Consider the following 10,508-nt stretch of genomic DNA (forward strand, 5'->3'; position numbering starts at 1 on the left):
AGGGGGGCGGGGGTGTCTGAGGCCTAGAGAGTCTGGCCACTTGCTTGAATCACACAGCGGTGGGGAGAGGCCGAGACTCGCGCCCCACCCCCCATGCAGGCTGGAGCCTCCTGCCGGGAGCCTGGGGTGGTGACAGGGCTCAGCCCTGGGCAGATGGCGCCCAGGCGGCTAATGAGTCTCACATTCCAGGGTGTTTCTTAAACATTCACCCTCATCAAGGAAGGTGGCAGCGGGCAAGAGGCTGGTGACAAAGTAATGAGGCCTCTGGAGGGAAAGAGAGGGTGCCCTGCGGCCCAGGCAGCCTTTCGCTCCCCCACTTCCTGCCTGGGCCTGGCTGGGGCCACAGGAAGCTTTAGCCTCAACCTGTCCCTCCAAGAGCTCCCAGCCTGGGGAGGAGGAGCGGGACATAGAGACTCTGCCCCCTGGGGTAATGGCTGGGCTGGAGGGGCTGGGGTGGGTTGGGGAGTGTGGGGAGGGAGGCTGGAGGAGGGGACATTGGGGCGAAGGCCGTGGAGTGTGGGTCGGAGTGCTCTAGGAGTTCCTTGCAGAGGGCACAGCCGGTGCGAGGTGTGGAGGTGGGAACCACTGCTGACTGGCCTGCCCTCGCTAACCCTTTCAGCCACCCTCCGCTGGAGCCGAGCTGCCGGGGCGCTGGGGCAGCGGGCCTGCTACCGCGTCACTGTCTCTTCTTCGGCACAGCCCAGGAACCCCACCTCATGGTCCACCGTCTTGTCCGCCTACCACTTCGGGGGCAATGGTGAGTGGCCCAAACTTGCAGGGCCGTCTCCCTGCAGCCTCAGCAGCGGCCCCAGGAGTCAGGAGGAGGAATAAGCGTTTAGAGTTACCGGCTGTGTGCGGGGCCCTGGCCACGCCGGACGCCGGATGGTCGGACGGACGTGTGGAGTGAGCTCAGTCAACTCCTAAGGCACCTGAGAGGCGTTGCCCATCTCATAGATAAGAACCCGGAGGCTCAGAGAGGGGGCATGGCGGTGCCCGAGTGGTGGGGCTGGGGGTCGCGGCCAAGGTGCCCTGGGCAGTGCCGTGATGGAAGTGCCCGGCGGGGCTCTGGGGGTTGACCATGGCCTTGACGCTGGTTGCAGCCTCCGAGGCCGGGAGCCCACAGCACGTTTCGGTGAAGATGCTCAGCCCGGACTCGGTGTCTGTGGACTGGACGCCGTCCCTGCTGAGCCCCTGCCCTGGCGTCCTGAAGACGTATGTGGTGCAATATCGGGACGAGGACAGCAACCGGGTGACCGGTATGTGGGGCAGCGCGGGCCTGGCTGGGGGAGGAAGGGGTCTGGGCTTGAGTCCTGCCTCACGATGTGACCCAGGGCACCTCACCGCCCCTCTCTGGCCCTTCGTTTTCCAATAACGCAAGGTAATTGGACTCAGGGCTCTTGACTGCCCCCGAGAGGGCCCGGGGGCATTGCCAGGTGCTCATAGTGTGCCAGGTGTTTGAATGGCAACCCCTCACTCATATCAGCAACTCCACTCCCACTGGGTGTGACAGCCCCCCGGTGGGACCAGGCACATCCCACTGCCTGAGCCCAGCCTCCTGGGAGTAGAGGGGGTCCAGGGACCCATGGTTGCCTCCCCCTGCAGAGCTGCCCGTGAACCCCACAGAGACCCAGGTCACCCTCGTTGGCCTGCGGGCTGGCACAGCCTACAGCGTGCAGGTGCGAGCAGACACAGCGACACTGAGGGGCGCCTGGAGCCAGCCCCAGCGCTTCCGCATAGGTGAGTGGGGGCCCGGGGCAGGGCCCAGGTGTTACCCAGCATGCACTGCCCCGTTCCACATGAGTCCGCCAGCGGCCCTGCCCTCCATGCATCACCTTCAGGAGAAAGTCCCAGCCTGATCTGCTCCCACCGCCTTCACCCACCTCATCTCCTACAGCTTCCCCGTTTGAACCCTCTCTCACACTCCTGTGGCCTTGCCCAGGAGGGCCCCTCAAATGCCTGGAATGTTTGTTTTCTCTGCTGTCAAACTCCTACTCATCCTTCAAAACCCAGTGCCAAAGCTTCTTCCTCCGGGAAGCCTTCTGTGCTTTCCTCTGGGCACCCTCCAGCTGTGACCGCCCCTCTTCCCCACCTGACACCTTGAGGATGGGTGGGGGTGTCTGAGTCTGGTCTGCCTCCTCCAGCTGGTATGCGGGCAGCACAGGAATCCATATGAATGAGTGAGTGGGGAGGTGGGCTCCATTGTCTTGGGGGTTGTCCCTGTGAGAGATTTGGAGACGAAATGATCCCCGTTCCTGCCACGGTCCCTGCCTGCTGTCCTCGCAGTGAAACCTGGACAGAACCAATAGTCAGTCTCAGTGTGGTGTGGGCATCCCGGGTCCAGGGGCGCGACAGAGCACTTCCTGTGTGCCAGGCCTTTATCCCGCTGTCACGGGCCAGGAGACCCCCTGGCCTCCCACTTCACAGATGAGGAAACTGAGGCGTGGTGGGGCCGGTGGTGTGCCAGGGTCCACAGGGAGTTGATGGAGGGCTGGCCCACCCACGCCCTCCCTGACGAGAGGCAGGAGGTACCCCTCCCCCAACCCAAGCTCTCTCACTCCCAAGACGTCCAGCTGCCGGAGCTGTCTGGTTTGTCCATCTTCCTCGCCTCCCTGGGGAGCTTCCTGAGCATCCTCCTCCTGGGCGTCCTTGGGTACTTCAGCCTGAACAGGTAACTCACAGCCTCTCCCTGACACGGCCCCCACAACAGCTACAGTAGCAATAGCAATAGCAATAGCAGTAGCAGTAACAGTAACAACCACTCACTCCACGTAGAGATTTGTGCTCACTTTACCGATGAGAAAGCTGAGGGGCGGATGGTCAGGGCCGGCAGCAGCGGGGGCAGGGCCAGGTTGCGCCCCCGGGCCTGTCAGACTCCTGCCCTGCCCTCCCCAGTCCACGTCCTCACTGCCTTTGTAACCTCATGAAGATGAAAGATGTAACTCAGAACAACAGAACAGGAAGAATAGACAGAAGCGCTGTCCTCTGATGGCTCCCCTGTCTCTCCAGGGCCTTGCCACACCTGTGCCCGCCCCTGCCCACACCCTGCGCCAGCACGGCTGTTGAGTTTCCTGGCGGCCAGGGGAAGCAGGTAAGGGCTCCTTTTGTAATTCTCGGTCCTGTTTATGGGTCTATACTCTGGGCAAGGGCTCTGCTGAGGAATTAGCTCATTTTATTTTCCTCCAACTCATAAGTCAGGGACTCTAAAAACCTGCCCCATTATACAGATGGGAAAGCAGAGGCCCAAAGAGAAACCTCCTGTGGGCCATTCCCTAACAGCAGAAACAACTCAGAGTGACTTTGACCAAAAGGGAATCTGAAGGGAAAAAAAAAATCCCAAGGTGGGGGCTTCAGGCATGGCTGGATCCAGGAACTATAGATTCATCTTTCCGTGCTGCTGTCCTCCCTACACACTTCTTTCCCAGGCAGGCTCAGTCTTCCCCCATGGAAGAGAATGTCCATTTCCCCCATTGACTGGAGCAAAACTCTCAGGGCCATCACTGATTGGCTCAGCATGGGTCACATGCCCCAGAGCCTCCAGCACTCCAGGAGGCTGGAGCGCTCTGATTGGCTGGGCCAGAGTTACCTGCCCAATCACATCCACTATGAGAAAAGCAGGCCAATTTCCCAAAGAGAAGTGGGGGTCATTCCAATGGATCTTCAAAGTGGCCTCAAGTTTTAGAGGATGAAGCCAGCGGGGACCTGGCCCACCCCTTATGTGGGTGGGAAATAGAGCCCCGCCCACAGCCTCACCCTGTGCTCCCTCTCCAGGCCTGGCAGTGGATCACCCCAGCAGACTTCCAGAAGGAGGAGGAAGAGTCCCTGAAAGAGGCCCTGGTGGTGACCATGCCCTGCGGAAAAGGCGAGGTGGCTGACCCGCCCGCACCCAGCCCGCTCCGGGGCCAGACAGAGCTGCCTTGGGGCACCCTTGAGCCAGCCCTAGACGCAGAGCTGTGCTTGGAGGACAGGAGACAGGGGCAAGGACACCCTGAGGCCGGGGTTCTGGAGCCCAGTGGGCAGGGCAGTCTGGAGGGCAGCTCTGCCCGGGCGGCTGGACGGTCCCTGCTCCTGGGAGATCAAATGCAGAGTCCCAGGTCTGACGGTCCTCGACATACGGGCCTGGAGGCCTGAAGGGGAAAAGGGAATGTCCACCGCACCTATGGACAGCACAGAAAGACTGACGACTGAAATCACAGCAGCTGGTTATTAAATGCTTGTTGCATACCCAGCCTGTTCTGTTCAGACACTCGCGTGATGCCTGGGGCACATCCTGTCCTATTTTACCATTTTACAGACGTGACAACTGAGTCAAACTTCAGCCAAGTGTCCCATACCCCACTTCCCCCTCCCAGGTTCTGCCACCATCGCCCCTCTCCCCACTCTGTCCAGCACCTGTTGCCACATGTCCTGTGAGGGAACCTTAAAAACCTCCGTGAAACAGAAGTGGCTGCACCAGCTGGGCTTGACATTATTGGGCAGGGGCAGGGGCAGGCACTGCCATTGGCCTGTTGGGGTGGAATAGACTGGAGCGTGGCCCAGGGGAGTCGAAGCGGATCCCAGGGTCCTGGGCTGGGGGTTCTGTCCCAGGAGCACTGGGTGGGGAGTCTGGCCACTCAGCTCCGCCCTGCACTAAAGGGTCTCCAGGCTCAGAGGATCTAGGTGAGGGGAAAAGAAGGGGGAGGTGATGGCCCCTTTCTAACCTCAGTCTCCTCCCCTCTAGGAGGGGAGTGAAGATAACATAGACCTCATAGAGCTGTTGGGGGAGTCTAAGCCTTAATAAATGAGCCTTCTCTTGGGCTCTTGGGATTGTCTCCCCCCCCCACGACTGAAGCCTGAATTCCTGCTCAAAATCCCAATAGGAGCCCGATAATTCAAGTATTTATTCATTCATTCATTCCACATGCACTTAATCTTTTCTGGTTCCTCCAAGAGCACCCCGCGCATTCCCACCATGGCCACCAGGTGGCAGCAGCGGCGCGTGTCTCTCAGACCCGGTCTGCCCCTCCTCCTCCCACCTCCCACGGAGTTTGCACAAACAGACTTCCGTTTTAAAATATGGAAACTCACAACCACTGAATTTTATGGCAAAAGGAGATGAGGCCAGTGGGTGAGGAACATCAGGAAGCCCGTAAAGCTGGGAGGCAAGAGGTCCAGGCCCTGCCCATTTGAGGGGCCACAGTTCATCTAGATGGGGGACACAAAGGCCTTAGCCCCGTGCTCCAGTGGCTGTTCACTATTCCCTCCTTGGATTCGCCACCTCCCAGCTTGTGCACAAGCCTGCCCTCCACCAGGCATGCATTCACTGGAGGGACCCTTCCCCTCCCCCCGCCCACCCCCATTCCTTAGGGCTGGGCTCCATCCTGAGAAGGTGGCTCAGACAGGAAAGGATGCGGGGTCAGCAGCCTCATGAAAAAGACCAGAGTGACCTGACTCCCCTCAAGTCTCGAACCCTCCACAGTGGAGCCTCCCTGTGGGCAGTCTTGGGTCTGGGGCTTACCCAGTAGCACAGGACCCAGTTTGGCCACAAACCTACCCCCAGGCACAGCCCTCTGGGTCCAAGGAGCAGGAATTAGATGTTTATTGAGCACAGCCTACAGCTCCTGCTGAAGTGAATGGGAAAAGGAACACCCTACCTACTTCCATGGGAGAAGGCTGAGCCTACCTCAGAGAGAAGCGGCAGGAGGACAGTGGTACAGAAAGATGGGTCCCTAGTCCCTGGATCTAGCCGTGCCTGCAGCCCATCCCCCTAGGATTTTTTTCATCAGTTTCCCTTTTCTCGGAAGCTACCTTGAGCTCTGTTTCTGCTGTGAAGAAAAGTCCCACAGACCCCTGTCTGGGCCTCTGCTTGCCCGTCTGTGTAATAGGAAGGAGTCCAGAACACTGGTCCCTACCTTAATGGGTTGGGCAGCCCTGCTTAGCAGAGCCCTGATCCAGTGTTTATTATTGAGCACCTGCTGTATACTCATTAACCTAGGCTCTTCTGAGTGTTTATCCTTCTTCAGATCCTCCCAGCAGCTCCAGAGTCAAAACTGTGGTAGACCTCATTTCACAGCCGCATTCAGTCATTGATTCAGGAAGTCAGTGTTGAGCACCTACTGTATACCAAGTCCTGTTCTGCACAGTTCCCATCCTGAGGGGCTCCTGGTCGGGTGGGAAGGCAGATGCCAATCTAATCATCACACAGAGTTATAATCAACCTTAGAAGAGTGATAAGTAACAACATGAAGAACGGGCATGAGGGGGCGCTTCCTGAAAGAGACGGTGCTGGGTGAAGAGAGGCCAGAGCAGCCAGATCAAAGGCCCTGAGGCAGGTGTGGCTGTGAAATGGGTGAGGAGGAGACAGAGGTCACAGCTCCTGGGCTGGGGGGCCTGTGGGTTTATTCTAAGGTTGCGGGGGAATGACCTGGAGCAGGGACTCAAGACTGGATTTGTGATTTGTCCCGATTCCTCCTGCTGTGTTCAGCCTGGAGCAGGTGACCCAGCTTTGCTGGCCTTGGTGTTCTGGCTGTGAAATGGGTGAGGTGACCACGCCAGAGCCCTGCCCCCGCTCACCTCCTCCCTCTACCTCTCTCTGTCCGGGGCCGACTGTCCCTTTCACCATGGTTCCCACGGTGAGTCAGGCAGCTTGTCTCCATCGGGGAGACAGGCTGCCTCAGTTTACCTCCCCAGACACTTCCCTCCTCTGTCTCTCTTGTGGCTTCCGGGTTTGGTCAGATAGGGGTTGTCTCTGCCTCTGCCCTGGAGCCAGGATGTGGCTGGGTGTCTGCGGCCTGTGGAGACCATGGGCTGCAGAAGGTGACCTGGACCGGCCCCGGCCGGGCCTCTCCCACTCCCGGCCTGCGTCCCCCAGATGCCAGCAATGCCCTCCCCCAGCGGTGCCTTTGCTTGGCCCTCCCCCTTTGTGTGACATAGACGTCCACATGCCGTACATATCCTCCTCGTAAAGGGAACAGTTCAGTGGCATCGGCACTTTCACACTGTTGTGCAACCATCACCTCTGTCTAGAACATTCCAACACCAGAACATTCCAACATCTCAAAGGAGACCCCTCACCATGAGCAGTCACTTCCCACCCCTCTCCCCCTCGCCCCTGACTACTAATCTGCGTCCTGTCTCTACGGATTTGCCTTTCTAGCCATTTTATAAATAGGATCGTACCCTGTGTGGCCTTTTAAAAAAGTTTTTATTGATTTGAGAGAGAGGAAGGGTGAGGGAGAGAGAGAGAAGCATCGATGTTTCCCACAGGCACCCCAGCTGGGGATCGAACCCCAAACCCAGGTATGTCCCCTGACCGGGAATCAAACCGGCAACCTTTTGGTGTATGGGACGACGCTCAGCCAACTGAGTCACAGAGGCCAGGGCCTTAGCGTGATTTTTTTGCGGTTCATGCATGTTGTAGCGTGTCAGTGCTTCATGGCTTGTGTGGCTGAGTAATACTCCACCATGTAGATGTGTTACTATTTACTCATCCCTCCATTTGTCGTGGACCCCGGGGTCATTTCCACCTCCTGGAGGCTGTGGCTAGTGGCTGTGAACACTGTGTACACGTGTTGGTGCGAATGCATTTTCACTCCTGTTGGTCTCTTCCTGGGAGTGGAACCGCGGGGTCCTATGGTGATGCCATGTCCCACTTATTGGGGAACCACCAGGTTGTCTCTGGGAGCAGCAGCTGCACATTCACCTTCCATCGGCCCCTGGGACCCGGTTTCTCCTCACCCTCATCACCAGCCTCCCCGGTGGGCGTGAGGTGGCCCCTCCCCGCGGTTGGATTGAAAAACTCATTTTTCATCGGGTTTTTTATCTTTCTATTAATGAGTCATCAGAGTTCTTTATTCTGGATACTAATCCCTTATCGCATATATGATTTGCAAGTATTTCCTCCCATTCTGAGGGCTGTCTTCTCATCCTCTAGAGTGTCTTTTGTCGAAGAAAAGTTGTAAATTTGATGGAGTCCAACTTATGTATTTTCCTCTGGTCTCTGCAGGCAGCGTGGCTGTCCCGTCCTCCCGGCACCCAGCCCTCCCTCCAGCCGCCCCGAACCTGAGCCGCCGGTGGTTGGGGTATCTGGCTCCAGCTCTGTCCTGCCCCCCTTCGCCCCCTCCCCCCCAGGGCAGCACCAAGCAGCCTCCATCAATGTTTAATAACGGAGCACGCAGGCCCTTGGCAGGGACGTGGGAAACCGCGCCCGGGCACCTGCCCCTTGGTCGGTGGCCACACGCGGAGGCCGCGCCCACGCGGGGCCCCACTTTCCAGGAGGAGAAACTGAAGCCGGGGGCGCGGGGGCGGCACCTCCCCGCCCCGGTGTCACAGCCGCCGGTCGTGGCCCCCGCCCCGGCCTGGAACAGCTCCGTTCCCGTCTGGTCCCGGCCAACCCAGCCGGTGAGAACTGCCCGCTCCCCGGGGCGGTTCCTGCTGAAACCGAAACACCGGGAGCCGGGCACACGCTCCGGGCAGGACGGCGGGGCGGGGGCGGCTGCTCCGCGTCTCCCTCCTCTGGGGGGACAGGTCACAGCCATGGGTAATGCTGGCAGCTCTGGGGCAGATCCCGGCTCTGCCTTCGGCTGCCCTCGGGGTCCCCGCGGGAGAAATGGGGGTATTTGACCTCCTTGAGGGCGGGGGAGGCGAAGGGAGCAGGACAGGGAGCCCACACGGGCGGCTGTTGCTGATATCATCCTTCCTCCTAAATATGAGAGCCGCCTTGTTCAGGGGTCGGGAGTCGTCCCACCCTGGTCCACCCCCCGGGGCTGGTCCTGCACCCCCGGATTTTCTAGGTGGGGGGCCTGTGTCTCCCTTGATTGACGTCTGTCTTTTTATCTCTACTCTCTGTCTCTCCTAGTCTCTGTGTGTCTCTGTCTCATCTCTCTCCTTCTCTTTGCCTCTTAGTCCCTGTTTCTCACTGACTGCCTCTGTCTCTCCCTCAGCCCTGCTCCCGGCCCAGCCCTCCAGCAGCACTGGCCCAGCCTGGCCAGTGTCTTTGGCCCAGGCCTCCTGCACTGACCCAGGTTCTGATCTCCTCCAACCCCCCCAGTGGAGGCAGCCTGGGGTCCTCAAACCACATGGAGTTTCTTTCTAACCCTGGCAGCCCAGCAGCTCAACACCCAGTCTCCCACATGGGGAAGTCTTTCCCCTGAGCTTGCGTTTATTTATTTATTTTTAATCTTTCTTACTCAACCTATATATATATGGATTTCAGGAGGAAGGGAGAGGGAATGAGAGATAGAAACATCAATGATGAGAGAATCATTGATTGGCTGCCTGCACACCCCCTACAGGGGATCAAGTGGGCAACACAGGTATGTGCCCTTGACCAGAATCGAACCCGGGACCTTTCAGTGCACAGGCCGACGCTCTATCCACTGAGCCAAACCGGCTAGGGCTCCCCTGCAGCTTTTAGATGGGACACCGAGGCCTATGTCATGAAGACCATCACTGGCCCCCCTGGCTCAGCTTCCGGCTCAGGTTCTCGCAGCCTTGCAGCCTCCTGTCCTCTGGGCCTGCCCGTGAGCAGTCGGCACAGATGTGCCACGGGGCCAGGCTGGGCGGTGACTCCCCGCCTCCTGAGCTGGTTTCCCAGCTGCCAGTCTGGCAGCTGGCCCAGGCCGTGTCCCAGTGGCACTGATGGCTATCTGGTGCCAGCCGGGAGTGGGGACCAGAGGGTGGGGTTCGAGGCAGGGCCAAGGGTCAGGAAACCCCATAGTGTCCCCACCTTCCCTGGCTTTCATCATGGTGGGGGGCAGGGAGGGAACCTCAAGGCTTCTCAGGCTGAGGGTCTCTTCTTGAGAAAGCTCCCCAGGCTCCTGAGGACCCCCCCCCCCCCCCCCCGGCTTTGGATACCTCCCTCTGGCCTGGCCTTAACTCTACAAAACTATGTCAGGCCGGGACCCTCCCAAGCTGGGGCATCAGCCCACACAAGCAGGCCCCGAAAGTGACCGGGGAGGAATAAACAAATGAGCAAGCAAAGGCGTGACCTGCAGAAAGGTGAGGTCATAGAATCCAAAACCCTAGTTCCTAGCCCACCGGGGCTCCCACCCCAGCCCCCATGGGAAGCTGGGACTTGAGCAGTGCATTCCAGGGTGGGGTGTCGGATGACCGGAGTCCCCACAGGCACAGTGCGGTCAGGAACCTGCTCGGGAGCCCGAGATCCGGGTTCCGACCCCCCTCTGCCATCCGTCGACCTGGATGACTGCTTCACCTCCCCGAGCCTCAGTTTCCCCATCTGTAAAACAGACTTGGAGCCCGTGTCTCTGGATTGCTGGGGAAGTGAAGGGATCTGTGTGAAGCCAGGTCAGGCCTCATGTCAACCGTGAGTGTGAGGCTCCTCGCTCTGACAAGGATTTAAATTATAGAGATAAAATCAAAGAGAGAGAGAGAGAGAGAGAGGATGGTGGGAGCTCAAGGAGGGAGCTGACCGCCCTGATGACTCAGAGGAGCCCCCGGGCCTCCCTCCCTTATTTTGACCACCTGCCCCTTTTGGCCGCGCTGTTACCCTGATCCCGCTGCTACCAGAGCCT

General features: G+C 59.1%; 1 protein-coding gene across 1 annotated transcript in view; it reads left to right on the forward strand.

The window, feature by feature from the left end:
- Window positions 1–4,219, forward strand: part of IL12RB1 (interleukin 12 receptor, beta 1) — a 20,759-nt gene extending 16,540 nt beyond the window's left edge. Inside the window, exons 11-16 of the mRNA XM_014545785.1 lie at window positions 620–757; window positions 1,101–1,256; window positions 1,603–1,737; window positions 2,563–2,668; window positions 3,007–3,088; window positions 3,769–4,219. Of these exons, the coding sequence (XP_014401271.1) occupies window positions 620–757; window positions 1,101–1,256; window positions 1,603–1,737; window positions 2,563–2,668; window positions 3,007–3,088; window positions 3,769–4,128 (977 nt within the window). The 3' untranslated portion in view covers window positions 4,129–4,219. The remainder of the gene's footprint in view (window positions 1–619; window positions 758–1,100; window positions 1,257–1,602; window positions 1,738–2,562; window positions 2,669–3,006; window positions 3,089–3,768) is intronic.
- Window positions 4,220–10,508: the final 6,289 nt, after the last annotated feature.

The sequence above is a fragment of the Myotis brandtii genome, unplaced genomic scaffold (genome assembly GCF_000412655.1).
Source record: "Myotis brandtii unplaced genomic scaffold, ASM41265v1 scaffold421, whole genome shotgun sequence".
Lineage (NCBI taxonomy): Eukaryota > Metazoa > Chordata > Mammalia > Chiroptera > Vespertilionidae > Myotis > Myotis brandtii.